Below are 15,000 nucleotides of genomic sequence, written 5' to 3'. Positions count from 1 at the left end.
TGGGGCCCCGGCGAGCAGGACTCCATTCAAGGACACAATATTCAGAAACCGAAAGTGCGATCACGCGAAAATCTAACGTCTCGCCGAACCGGTCTAACCGGATTCGGTGTGCGGCTGGTTAAGATGGTACGGCGATCGGTGAGCCGCGTAAACTCGTTCCTCGTCATTTTTGGCAATAACAACATTAACGCATCGGGCCTGGCCAACTTGCAACTCGCTACCAATCGAGCTAACCTCTTATCGTTGGACGATTTTAATACCTCCCCCCTCCCTCGATGGATCGAAGATCGATGGTATCCGTACCGTTATTGCCATCCCTTGAACGAGCCGCGTCTCTTAAAAATCTTATCGTCCGCTTAAACTTCTCCTCTCCTCCCCCTCTCTCCCCCCTCCCCTCCCCCTTCCTCTCCCTTTTAATCCCTTATCTTTATTAATTCACCATTCAGAAACGAGACGAGTCGAGACATCCTCGTAACTTACAATTTAACCATCATACGTCCGTTCAAATAGCCCTGCCCCCTTTTTTTTGCCCTTTTCTTGCACGGGAGAGGAGAACGCTCCTGCTGACCGACAAATCCGCCACAATTTCTTCGTAACAGGTGTTCGCCACACACATATATATATATATATATATAACAGAGAGAGAGACGCAAAGGGAGAAGAACACGCTGGTTTCACGGGAAAAAAGAGAAACAAGGGAAGATGGAGGAAGAGAAGGAGCCCAATTCGGCCTCTCAATCCCCGAGACTTTTCGGCAGCATCTCTCCGTCTGTCGGCGGGTATTCCACCGGCCGTTTCAATTTTCGCCCCCTTTCTCGTCCGCGTAACAGAATCGTGGCGCAGACTTGGCGCAGACGGCAGACTCGCTTTTGTAGCCGGTGCGCCGGTCGTGAAGTTGGAAAGTCAAGTGCAGTCGCGCACCTCCTCGCAGACGGCAGAGTTTCTCAAACTCGTTATATGGCGGGGCCCAGGCGTTGCGCGGATCGCTCGAACTTTTCGATCGATCGCCACTCGGTATTCCGACTCCCCTTTGTTGCACTCCTCCTCCTCCTCCTCCTCCTCCTACTAGCCTTGTTTCTTCGCCAGTCATTCGATGGTCATCGATCGAATTTCGTCGGCGAAGTTTTTCTCTCCCCCCCCCCCCCCCTCTCCTTTCCAAACGTTCCTGCGCGAATTTTAACTGCGCGGCTCCGCACTTCGAGGAATTTTTCGAGGCAAGCTTTTTTTCTTTTTCTTTTTCTTTTCTCGATGGGATAGATCCGTCGTGCTCGACGGATTTCGAGAGAGGTGGTGGTGGTGGTGATTTCGAATCGGAAACGAGGCGGATTCTCTTTGTGATGAAATTTCGTAGGATTAGGGGGGGGGGGGAGAAGGTTAATTATTCAAGTATATTGGATAAAGATTAACTCTAACGTAAAGTATTTTATGTTGGCGGGGATATGTGGGAATTTATGGGACATAAAGATTCTTGGGTATATAAAAATGTCGATTGAAGTTTATTTATTAAATTACAAGCGATTGAAGATCGCGTTAAACGAAGCGAGATCTATCTTACACGATCTATCTCGCTCTATTTCCGTCTCATTTAACGCGCAAACTCGAATCGCTTATAACTTAATAGATCAAATTCTTCTATCTGACATATTTGTGTAGAGATTTTTATCGATCCTTTCCAAAGGATCATTCGTGTTCCACGATTTAATTAAAGCGAAAATATAGATGTAAAAGTTGAATCTTTTTCATTATTTTTCTGCAGAAATGAAAGACTCAATTGCGTCGTTTTAGGTAACCAAAAATAATCAAAATAAATAGTCTAATTACTTTTTTTAAAACGAGGATGCGTTCTATCCCAGAAGATCAATTTTCTCGAAGAGGGAAGCGAACTCTCCTTCATCAGAATAATTATTAGAAACATCCACCCTCGATTTCAATTTTTCCAATAACCTTCGAACTTTTCATCGAGGAAGACAAGATTGTTAACTGTTCCTCCAAGGATCGTTTTCACAATCGGAGAACCGCTGCAGCCCGCTCGGTCCCGATGAAAGCAAATAGCTTCTGAGCCCGCATGGATGGCCACGAGATTTTAATGTACGATTCCGCGTAATGGAGTTTAGCGTCTTCTTTCGCGTCCACGTGTACTCACGGCCCCGATATTAGCTTTAGCTATGCCCGTGCGCGAGTATGTGTGCGCGCAAATAATCCAAATAATCAAGAGACCGCCACGTTCTGACAAGTGGCCGTTCTGACGTGGCCGTGCAAAACTGGTTGCACCAGCGATGGAACTGTGCTTATTCGCCTCCTGTCCCAACCTGGATTCACCACGTGCTTCGAATTTATTCGAACGTTCGAATTGCGCTGAGATTGTTCTCGATTATTTCTCCATCCTTAATTATTAATCCCGATACTTCAAAAAATTTCCTTGCTCCTCGATACGAATCGGAAGACCGCCATTTCTCTTCGTACGAGATCTATCTCTTTGTGACGCGTATCGTGTCAATCGTTTTTCAATGCGAATCTTGATGGAGATGTTAATAAATTCCTCGGGAAGAGGAGGCGAAGAGATTGCGAACGAGTGTTTGATGTGTCTGGTGTACGAAAGAGCGTAAGAAAAACACAACGATGCGAGCTGAAAAGAAGCACAGGCTGAAAAAACAAAGAAAGTAAGCGCGAGATTCCGTTCCACGCTTGATGTCCATCGAGATTTCGTTTATATCGTGGTTATTTTTTTTTTTTCCTTCTTTCCTTTTTGGAAAAAAATAATTCACGAAAGAGGGAGAGCTCTCCGGTTTCTCCAATCGACAGAGAGAGAGAGAGAGAGAGAGAATTCTCTCCAGGAATCTACGAGGTGCGAGCTACAAGTCTGAGAATTATTTATTAAAAGTCTCTCCTTCTCTCTCGCGATTTTATTTTTCAATGTTTCATCGCGCGTAGAAAAGAAGAAAGAAAAGAAAAGGAAAGGAAAGACAAAAAGGAGGGGAGAGATGGGTGAAAATGGAGGGAACGATGAAAAACAGAACACACACGGTTCGGTGTACACTCCCGAAGCCCGATTCACGCTCGTTGGTCGGCCGTTCGATTAATTACGAGTCGAATGGCGTACGATGCATCATCGGGCCTGGTAGAGGATTAGAACGACGGGGGAATGGAGCCGACAGGGCGGGGACAGAGAAGAAGTAGTACGAAGAAGGAGATACTAGCGGGGAGAGAGAGAGAGAGAGAGAGAGAGGAGAATCGAATCTGAACAGGAATTCTGATCGGTATCTTTGGAAGCTGACGGGGCTCGAGGTGAGTCGAGGGACCGAGACACTCTCGTCACTCACCGAGATATACGTATATATATATATATGATATATGACTCGTGTGTGCACGCGTGCACACTTTAACGGTGTATGTATAATAAGTCGAATCGAATTCTTTCGTCCTTCCCTAAATTTGTTGCCGTGTGAACCTTGTTGCGCATACGTAACTTTGCATTTACAACAGCAACGAGAACTGGAGCTAGACTCGACTGAACTGGAGTGGAAACGCAAAGAAATCATATTAAGGGTGAGGGGGAGAGGGGAGAGGGGAGAGGGGGAGGATGGAAAACGAAATTTGCGATCTCGTTCACGTGGTCCATGTTGTGTAAAAGCGCTGAAAGGTGCTTAAGAAAGGAAAAAAAATAAAAATAAATGAATAAAATGAAATAGATAGAATGATAAAAACAGAGAAAAGAAGAGCGTAATGAAGAGAGTACATAAGAAAAAATAGATTTTATTCAAAAATTTATTGTGATCTTGCGAGGAGGTTTTTTTTTTTTTTTTTTTTTTCTTCTTTTTTCGTATGATTTTTCCCTTCTTTTTCGTCTTTTTTTTTTCCCCCTTTTCTTTTTTTTCTTTTTCTATTAAACGTAAGGAAAGTCGTTTCGTTTTTTTTTCTCTCTCTCTCTTTCTCTCTTTCCATCTTTCTCTCTGTGCGTCGCTCTCTCGTTACAATGCGTTCATACAAAACAAGTGGGCGGTTTGATCGAGCGTCGAATCTTCCCGTCCGTGACCGAACAGAGAGAGAGAAAGAGAGATCGAACAGAGAAAAATACAAAACACGGTAAAAATGCAACAACACAAGAATTTCGAGCGAAAATAATTATTGTTTCGACAAAAAAAAAAAAAAAAAAAAAAAAAGAAAAAAAAGACACATTTGAATAAAATGAAACGTTTTACGCACGAATTAAGGAGAAACACAAAGAGGTCAGTCTTGGCTCAGTGGTTCGCTGCTCTCGTGTAAATATTATAAAATCGTAAATAAAACGGTATAATATATATATATAATATATATATATATGCATCACCGGCGCCAAGCGCTCACTTCGGTGATTTGATTCATCCTCCATATTTTTTTTTTTTCCTCTTTTTTTTTCCCTTTTTTTTTTTAAACGTTTTTTTAAAACTCTTTACATTTACGATCGTGCGAGAGTTCGTGTATACATATAAAAATCTATATATATATTTATATATAAATAAGACGCGAGCTACGCGTGCGTTGAAACACTAAGTACACGCGGAATCTGATCACCGTCCACACTTCACGCGAACGATGAAAGAGAATGGAAAAAAACGCAATGTTGTGTTGTGAAAAAACGAATTTCTATATATATATATATAATATATGTATATATAAACAGGATTGAACGAAGGAACAAAGAGAAACGAATTTTGTCTTTCGTCTCGTCTTGTCTCGTCTCGTCTCGTCTCGTCTCGTCTCGTCCCGGCCTGTGTCTTTCATTTTTTTACACGTTTTGGGACACGAGCACGAAACGGAGCACGCGTGTTCAACCGAGTTTACGAAACGCGTGGAGAATCACGCGCGAACAAGTAACGTTACCCGCGAACCAGCTTTCAATTACACGGAAACATTGAGAACAAAGGACATCGACGCGGAAGAACGGGTAACGCACAATGCGTCTTCCGCCCGCGATTTCGCGACCAATTTTTTCCCCGACTTTTTCTTCTCTCTTGTTTTTTTTTTTTTTTTCCATTCGTTTTTTGCTCTTTTGTTTTCATACACGTGTGTACGTGCGTGTGTGTATTTCTCTCTGTGTGTATGTGTGTGTGTGTGTGTGTGTGTGTTTTTTTTTTTTTTTTTTTTTTTCGATAGGGCGAGGATGGCTATTTTTCAAGCGAAACTCGTATAGTTTTCAACGCACCGCGGCACGATCCTAAGTGTACATATGCACATCCGTAATGTATTGCACCTGCATCAGCGTCCGCATCGAAAGTTTTAAAGCTAAATTTTGAAAGCGAGATCTCGTATGTCGAAGGGGGGCGGGGGGTGGGGGTAAAGGGGAGGGGGGAGGTGTACGGTAGTAGCGGTAGTTGTGGTGATGGTGTGTTTGTGCAACGAGAGAAAAAAAAAAAAAAAAAAAAATTCGTTGGTGTACACCGGTTATAAATTAATAGTATGTATATAAAAAAAAAAAAACAGAGGTTTCGTGTAAGGGTGTGTCTCGTTCTCTCTCTAGATACGCATGTATATATATATATATATATATGTATGTATGAGAAAAAAAAAAAAAAAAAAAGGAAAACAAAACAGAAACGCGAACAGAGTTATTACATAGTAGTACTCTACGTAGTACGAAAAAAACTAGAGTGGAAATTAAAAGAGAAAAGAGAGGTGTTCCGGGTCGCGTCATCCTGTCGCGAGGCTTGGCCCCGTCTGCGGAGCCGGTAGCCCTGAGTCTTATAAAAAGAGAGAGAGAGAAAACAATAATTTACATTAATCGTTATATAGGTAATAATATATAAAGCTTATAATCTAATCTATGTTGAGCATTCAGTGGACGACAGGGGATAACGCGGCCCGGCGCGGCTCTCTTTTAGTCTCTGCGTTTTGAAAGCACACAACCGAATAGATTTCAAAGAGACGAGAACTGAAAAAAAAAAAAAAAAAAAAAATGGTAAGAAAAAAAAAATATTACAAAATTACAATAGCAATAATAATAATAATAATAATAAAAAAAAAAAGAAGAGATAAAACAAAATTAAAGAAACATAGATCGCCTTGTTCTTCCTATTCATGTATACAAACGTGAAACGTTTTGCGTTCCCTGTCGCGTAAAAAAACGTTGCGACCCGTATTCGCAATTACGATTCTTCCTTCTTTTCGCGTTTGTCTTCATTCTCATTCTTTCTCATTCTTCGCATCCGTATAAAATTTACTTTCTCTTACTTGCTCTCTTTCTCTCTCTCTTTCTCTCGCTCGCTCACTTATTCACTCTCTCTCTCTCTCCCCCTCTCTCTCTCTCTCTTTCTCTCTCTCTCACTTTCTCTCTTTCTCTCGATGAAACGTGCAACAAGTGATAAATATAAAGACAAAAAAAAAATAATAATAATAATAAAATGACAAAATAATAAATGCATCGTAGCGGTAGGTAGCAGTAACAAAAGTTATTTAACAAAATTTATCGGTGCAAAAGAGCGGCCGGACGACGTCGGCTATCGCGAAATAGTTATTCGATCGACGTCGGGACGACGCGCGTCGTTTTCTTTCCCTCCTTTCTACCTGTTCCCTATTCCGTGATATTAACCGACGATAGAGCCAGAGGCAAGAACGGTTTCGCGAACGATTCTTATGATTTTTGTTTCGATTCGATTGAAAATTGGAAAAAAAAAAAAAAAAAGAAAAAGAGCCGACTCTTGTACGCGTTCCGCGCGTACAGGGACCGGATAATCCACGAGCCCGATCACTCGTCGTGCATACTGTACACATATTAGAATAGAAGAATCGCTTATAAATAAACATTATCGTAACATCGTATACGTCGACGCTCATCGTCACGACGATACCATCTCATGGATCATCCGATCGTGTGAATATACACGCTTTCGTGATTGTTCTCCGCGCTCTTTCTTCTCCTTTTCCTTTTCTTTTTCTTCTTCTTCTTCTTCTTCTCCATTCTTCTTTTTCTTTTCTTTTCTCTCTTTCTTTCTTTTTTTTTCTTTTTTTTCTTTTTTTCTTTTTTTTTTTTTTTTTAGTCTCTTTATCTCGCTATACTGAATCGATATCACAGTACCTATCGCCACCCCCCTATTCTTCTTTTCTTTTTTGCTTCCACGTTTTTTTCCTCCTCCTCCTCCTCCTCCTTCTTCTACCTCTTCTTCCTCTCCTTCGTTTTTTCCTCCCTCCTTCCCTCCCTTTTTCCTCTCTCGTTTCCTCGCTTTATCCGCGCTCTGACGACGCTCGTCGGAGTGTTTCGTCGATCGAAATGGCACCACACAAGGTTCTGACGTCGTCCAACCACCCGAACCAGTTTCGCAGCAGTTCGCAACGAGTTCTGCGACCGGCACGTATACACGGAACTTAAAAGTAAAAATATAACGCGTCCCTGTCGTCTCGGGCCAGATCAGCTGGCTATCGCGTTTATCTTTTTTCCTTTTTTCTTGCAAAAAAAGTTACCTTCGCGAAAAAGTATAAAATATTTTATATGTATATGTATATATATATATATATGTATATACACACATATATATATAGAAAGGATTAAACATTTAAAAATCAATCCGACATCGCATCATCTCTTCTGTCCGCGACACGTTTATAAATATATATATATATATAAAATACATATAAATGTATATATATTTATTTATATGTATTATTTATATATATTTATATGTATATATCACACGACCGATTTTGTGACTGCGAGATTAAGGTATAATAAGCATAAGCACTAGTAGTTGATTATTCCGAGTAAGGAATAATCTGTAGGAGAAAGAAAAAAAAAAAAAAAATAAAAAAAAAAGAAAGAAAAGAAAAAGAAAAAGAAAAGAAATTACGAAAGAAAAAACGGAAGGAAATAACGTCTCAACAATGTCGGATATTCAGGACGAAAGAACGTTCCGTCGACGAGTGCCACAAAAAACGAGAAACGTACGATAAAAAATGTGGAAGGGTGACAGCAAAAAAGAAAAGGAAATATTCTACTTAAAAAGAAAGAAACAAGAATGACCAACCACTGCACCGTGCATGCGAAAATTCTCTCGCGATAGAAACTTAATAATAATTAATAATTAACAGCGATAATAATAAGATGCGAGATATATCATTACATCGAGTACGACGTGCTAGAACAAATGATTAAAAAAAAAAAAAAAAATACAAAAAATTCGTTCGTATCTACAATTTTTTTTTTTTTTTTTTACAACAATTAATCATCTTTCTCTTTTTTCTCTTCTCGTCTCTTCCCATTCTCTGCTCTTCGAGTCTACTTCGATAAAACTATTAAAATGAGTATTTCTTTTTCTTTTTTTATTTAAACATAATCTTTTCCGGGCTGACGATATTTTTTTCCCCTGCTATATATATATATATATAAATATATATATATATAAAAGAAAGGATGAGCCACGCCCGAAAGAATCTTAATCCATTTCGCATGAACAACTTTTTTATCATTTTACTCTTTTTAGACGCGGGAAAAAAAATGATACGCGAAAAGTGACTTACAAAAAAAAAAAAAAAAAGAAAAGGTTTAAAAAACAAGGATCAAGTCTAAAGAATTCGATCGAGTTTTTATGCGAAACTTAATAATCCAACGATGATCGAATCGCGTCGCGTGCAAGCTTCTGATTCGTGTAAGGAATGATATAATAATAAAAAGGATCAAATTTCGGGCTATACGAAACGAAAACCTGAAAAGAAATATTGGAACGACGTTAATTAAGATGGCCGACATGATCGTTTAATGATCGTAATTCAATGAACGATTTTTCTTTCGATGGAGCGTGGCCACATTTTATTCGTCGATCGGTAAACATCTAATAAACCAATTATTATTTCACTGGCGAATAATATTTCGCGCGTCCACGCGAAATCGCCCTGTCGTTCTGTCGCGGAACGGAAAGATTGAATTATTGTTTTCACGCGCGGCACGTATTTTTCGACGAGTGAAAATTTAACCGAAAAAAAAAATATATATATATATATATATATCTGCATGTATGTATATACATATATACACACACATACACATACACACACATATATATATATATTAATGGCCAACCCAAAAAAAAAGCACAAAATAAAAATAGGAAAAAGAGAAACAGGTTTTGCAGTGGTTCGATAGTTTTCTCGATTATTACTTGTTTCCGTTTAAATGATGGTCGATCAGTTACGATCGTAAGATATCCCAGAACTTTGAAACGATCTGTATAAAGTTTAATAAGATTTTCGAGAAGGCATAAGAATGTCGGCGATCGACACGATTTTATATCGAATTTAACCACCCGGGAAATCAGTGATCCGGATCGCGAAACGAGTATAAACGAGTAGTGTCGCTAAAATCGTACAAGGAGAGAGAGACGAGCGGATCTAAAAAAGATCGGGATATAACACGAAAGATCGCCCCGCGAAATATATATCGTAACAATTATAATACTCGTGAATCATTGAGAATTCCTCTTCTTTTTTTGAAGAACCTGCTCCTTCGTTTTGATTTTTTTCTTCTTTTTTTTTTTTTCTTTTTTTTTTCTTTTTTACGCGCTTGCAACGAATAAGAAAATATGAAAAAAGTGAACAACGAGGATAATAATAATAATAATATTAATAAAAAAAAAAAAAAAAAAAAAAAAGAAAACACAACGTTAAAAATGATTATCAGCGAACGATCACATCGTCGTCGTTTCTACACCGCGGTTTCTGCACGTTTTTTTCTTTTTGCTTTTTTCTTTTTTCGCTAACCTATTTTTATAAACGCGATATAAGTAGATCTCTAATAATTTAATGAGTCGATTAACGTGACGCCTGACGACACGATCACTTCATTCATTCATTCTCACATCTTTCGTTTCTTTTCCTTTTAAACTTCCTTGTTTTTCCACTTTTTCTTCTCCCACTCTTCTTCTCCTCTCTTTTTCTTCCTCCTCTTTCCACTCTTTTTCTTTTTCTTCTTCTCCTTTCCCGCCTTTAGTACTGTATCAGAGTATCGATAATTGCAGTTTTTCAATATAATTATTAATATACCATCCTAAAATACGGTCAAATCACTGCCGCGAGCAGCAATTCCGAGGCACTACAAACAGGCCACAGAGAATATGGCCGCACAATTATTCATCTTCAGATCATCTCTGTGTCTAAATGATAAAAGACTAACTGTAGAACGCCTAATATACGTATAATCGTAATCATATACTTATGCATCTCGTCATCTATATAGGTATAGATCATTATAATATATATATATATATATATAATATATATAATATATATATAATGTACAATAATTAGAGAGATCACACGTCTTAATATAGAAATTTAAAAGACTATTCTCTAGTACGTTGAAATTTTTTTCAATATTTTGTGTGTGTTCTTTTGTGTTCGTGTTATGTATTTCTTTCCCCATTTTCGTATCGCATTTTTAAGTATTGCCACGAAACATTTATTCTTGTTTTGCTTCAATCTTTTTCTTCTTCTTCTTCTTCTTCTTCTTCTTCTTCTTCTTCTTCTTCTTCTCCTTTCATTTTTGCTTCTGTTCACCGGTTGATGTGATGATAATTGCGTAATTATTATAATTATAATTATTATTATTACTATTATTATTATTAGTATTATTATTAATATTATTATTATTAAGTTCCGGATGAGCGGACTTCACGAGGGTCCTTCGAAAGTCTTTTTTTTTTCCTCTTTTTTTTTTACCCACGGCTTACTCCCCTTTCGAGCTCTACTCTATCGACTACCCTACTTACGCTACTCTACGGTGTCTCAGCCTTCTTCCACGTTCCCTCCTCTTTCGTTTTTTTTTTTTTTCTTGTTTTGCTTTGTGTCGCTTACCTAGTGTTACGTTCAGCACCAATCTGATTTTAAAACCGATTCAAAATATCATCATTATAGTTAATAGAATAATATAACCTGTCGTATAAATATACATTCAAATATTACTATAGTATACAAGAGTCGTACCCTCCCCTCGCGCAACTATCGTCATCGTCAACTTGCCGTACCCCGAAAAGCTATGGCTCAGCACTCTGGGGGGATACGCCGTCCTCGTAAATCCTACCTAATCTCTCTTCTTCTCTTTCCCTCTTATGCTTGCTCTCACTCACACTCGCTCGCACACACACATTTTTCTCTCACCCTTCTTTTACATCCATACTTCCATCCTCTGCTTTCTCCCCCCCCCTCTCTCTCTCTCTCATATCTTCGTCTCCCGCGTCTTCTTTCTTCTTCATTTCATTTTTTTTTTTCCCCTCCCGATCTCTCGTATCCTTCAGCGATTTTACCCACTCCTATACCTCCTATCTTTCGTCTCTCTTCGTTTCACCCTCGATTCTGTACGCGCGCATTCGCAACTCTCTCTCTCTCTCTCTCTCTCTCTCTCTGTCCGTTTCCATTTTCTCATTCACACACGAGAATCCACGCAGTATCCATGCGACCAAACACGCACTCTCTTGCTCGCTCTTTTTCGCGCCATTTCAACATTTTTTTTTTTTTTTTTTTCTCCTCCACTCGGTTTTGTTTGTTCGTCGGAGTGAACGGCTTTACATATTTACAGGCATTCTTCTCGTGGTCGTGTATTCACCTCCCTCTCGAGGCGTACGTATCTTCCTCCCATCACGATATATCTCTTTCTCTTTTTCTCTTTCTTCTTTTCCCCCTTTTTCTTTCTCTTTCTTTTTGTTTCTTCTCCTTTCTCCTTCTTTTGTTTCAATTAAACATAGGCAAGTTAGATATCGTATCACAATCGTTATCAATTTTTTTGTTTTTTTTTTTTTTTTTTTTTTTTGTTTTGTTACGTTTTGCTTCTAATCTGGTCGTCGAATCGAACATCTTCGAACCCGTGTGTACGAGCGTTTTGACGAAACACGTCCCGAATATATATACGAGTTTGTCGCTACGACGTACGACGTGTGCATGTGTTGGTGTGACTGTGTATCGTGTGTGCGCACTCTTGTACGTATATCTCTCGTGTGTATACTCGTATACACGTGTTTCTCTGTGTGAGCAGCGGTGTGTGACGAACGACACCTCGGACGGCCTGCCTGCCTTGCGCGCGCGGAACCACCGAACTCTCTCGAGCTATTCGCTTCATCCACGAAAAAAACGCGAGAAGGTACGTCGTTAATTCATTAATATATAAAAAATACGTATGGGGGAATAGACGAGATTCTTCGTTGGTTGAGTCACCATTTTTCTGGCGCCAGCGATCAGCTCGACGGTGAACGACACAACGACTCCCTCGTCTTTCTGCTCCGACCTCTGTCCCTCCCGAAACCCATTTGCAATCGCGTAGCTCGCTCGGTTCGTGACTTGGCGCGTGTCAGTTACCACGCTCCCTTGTATTTCCATATTTCTTGCTTCCCTCTTTCTCTCACTCGCTCACTCACTCCCTCGCTCACTCGCTCGCTCACTCTGAAACACGATCGAGCAGAGGAGAGCAGAATCAACGACAGATACACGAACGAACGTTGTATGGCGCATTCGTCGGCCGAACGATGGATGACGATCGAAAATAAGTATCAACAAGTATCGCGATATTGCGGAGGAGGTGTTTCTCTCTGGGCGAGCTTGTGCGAATGCGTTGGGTCACGATCGAGAGGTGCCGCACAAGTAGACACACTGGTCGGACGACGATCTATCGGTATAATAAGAGTTGAACGCGCTCAACGATGGACGTGCGTCAACGTGTCATACACGCGCGCACAATACCCGTTCAACGACGAATCGAACTCTATATATATATATATATATATAGAGGGAGACACCGCGGGTCGAAAACGTGTATGTATGTACGTATATATATATATATATATATAAGTCGGTGTGTCGATCATCGTCGAGCTGATGACTAGCTGGCGACGCGTTCCGAGGCTGTGCGAACCAATGGAACGGGGAAACGAAGCGAACCTTGAAACGAAAAGAAAGAGGGTAGTAAATGCACGATAAATGTCACGGGTTGTTGTAGTGTTGCTGGATCGGCTGGGTGCATCGGTGCGTCGCGGCACTGGACGACGTCGTTGCGGCGGTTGCTGCTGCTGCTGCGGCTGCCGCGGCGGCGGCGGCGGCGGCGTCGCTCTGTAACGCGTGACCGAAGCATCGCTGAAATCTCAGCGGTATTCCTGCTTGCTAGTAGGCGGCAGGATGGACGGTTAGTCACTGCGGCGGCAGGCCGGTCGGTGGTTTGAACTCGCCGGCAACGGACACCCCGTTCGCCTGGGCCGGGAACTGCGCCGTCGACACCGGGGGTTGGTGATTAAACGCGGGCGCGTAACATTGGGGGAAGTAGAGCTCCGGCTTGACCACGGTCGGCGTCAACCCCCTGGGGACGGGGACGGGGCCCAGGCCGGCCGGCGTGCCAGGCGGTTTCGAGTCGCTGCTCGAGTTCCTGCGCACCTTGGCCGCGTGCGGGTTCATGTGGTTGTCGATGTGCTTCTTTACCTCGGGCTCGGTGGCGAAACGCCGCCTGCAGTTGGGCATCGGGCAGCAGAACGGCCGATCGCCCTGGTGGGTGCGCGTGTGCTGGTCCAGTATCGCCTTCTGGCGGAAATCCTTGCCGCACTGTTGACACTTGTACGGTTTCTCGCCGGTGTGGATGCGCAAATGTTGATTCAAGATGGTGCGCTGGCGGAAGTTGCGGCCGCAGTACACGCACCCGTACGGCTTTTCGTTGGTGTGGATGCGAAGGTGTTGGGTCAAGTGGGACTGTTGCCTGAACCTCTTGCCGCACTCGGGGCACGGATACGGTCTCGACTCGATGTGTATGCACCCGTGTTGCAACAACGTGGACTTTTGCTTGAACTCCTTCTGACAGATCGGGCATCGAACGTAGAGCGGCATCCCCGCGGAGCGGCCGTGCTGTATCACGTCCGGCAAACAGCTCTTGCTACCGCCTTGCTGCTTGATGTATTGGAGGGCGCCGAAGCTGCCCGTCCCGCCCGCGCCGAAAACCGCGTGATTCCCGCCCTTCGGGTCCTTGAAGTAGGCGGGATACTGGATCGAGTTCGCGTCCGGCGCCGGGCTGAACGCGCCCGACTGCGTGTCCGTGTCGCCGAACGTCGATCCCACCTCCTCCTTCCCCTCCTCCTGCGGGAACGGAACGTCCTGGGGCCAGAGTGTCGGCGTCATCCCATTCTTGAAGATTAGATGCGGACTCACGTCTGTAACAGACACGAGAACCAAGTTTATCCTCCAACTTCTCCTGCTTACCCCTTTCGTACACGTCGGAGGAATCTTTTCTTTTTTTTTTTTTTTTTTCTTTCTTTTTTTCTCTTTTTCTCCGTTTCGTTAGAGATCACGCGCGCGCGCGCGCGTACGTACGCACGCACGCACGCACGTACGTACCACGCGGCCACTGAAGAGACTAGACAGAGACAGATTATCTATCGCGAGCGCCCATGTGTTAAAAAGGAACGAATCATCTCGTCGATCGATCGGTGCGATCGTATCGAATAAGTGGTAGTAGTAGTAGTAGTAGTAGTAGTAGTAGTAGTAGTAGTAGTAGTAGCAGCAGTAGTAGTTAAGTAGTAGTAAGCACGGCGCCACACAGCGTGCAACGAACCTCGAATCCGCGCAAATTTAAAAAAAAAAAAAACAACGGTTTTTCCCTTTTCTTCCTTCGATCGAGTCGCGAAAGTTAGCATCAAGCATCGGATCACGATCGGATCGGATCGATTTCCTAGGGTCCTAGGTTCCACCTCCTCCACCTTCGCGAAAAGACGCATTCTCTTTTTTCCTCTTTTTTTCTTTCTTTTTTTTTTTTTTTCTACAGCAGGGAGTTTTCCAGCCAAAGAGATAGTTAGATGGTGTTATGTTATAAACAGACGCGAGAGGTTTTGTTGTTACTAGTATTATTATTATTATTATTATTATTATTATTATTATTATTATTATTATCATCATCATCATTATTATTATCATCATTATTATTAATTATAATTATTCCATACTTGTTAAAATTCCTTCGTGGTCAATTTTCGAAGAGAGAACGAACTTGCAGAGGGCAAAAGAAGATATATATAT

At 41.6% G+C, this 15,000-nt stretch overlaps 1 protein-coding gene and 1 long non-coding RNA gene across 4 annotated transcripts in view; one reads left to right on the top strand and one right to left on the bottom strand.

The window, feature by feature from the left end:
• The window catches only part of LOC147656689 (uncharacterized), a 112,910-nt gene that overhangs the window by 13,052 nt on the left and 84,858 nt on the right, over nucleotides 1-15,000 (top strand). The gene's annotated exons all lie outside the window — the stretch shown is intronic.
• Nucleotides 11,742-15,000, bottom strand: part of LOC100872030 (uncharacterized) — a 29,415-nt gene continuing 26,156 nt past the window's right edge. For all 3 annotated transcript variants that reach the window (XM_086913792.1, XM_086913794.1, XM_086913793.1), the window contains exon 3: nucleotides 11,742-14,138. In XM_086913792.1, coding sequence (XP_086769918.1) covers nucleotides 13,135-14,138 — 1,004 coding nt within the window. In that variant the 3' untranslated portion in view covers nucleotides 11,742-13,134. The remainder of the gene's footprint in view (nucleotides 14,139-15,000) is intronic.

The sequence above is a fragment of the Apis florea genome, unplaced genomic scaffold (assembly GCF_048593485.1).
Source record: "Apis florea isolate Af1SG1 unplaced genomic scaffold, ASM4859348v1 contig_3515_pilon, whole genome shotgun sequence".
NCBI classification, from domain to species: domain Eukaryota; kingdom Metazoa; phylum Arthropoda; class Insecta; order Hymenoptera; family Apidae; genus Apis; species Apis florea.
This window is presented reverse-complemented; position numbering and strand designations above follow the sequence as displayed.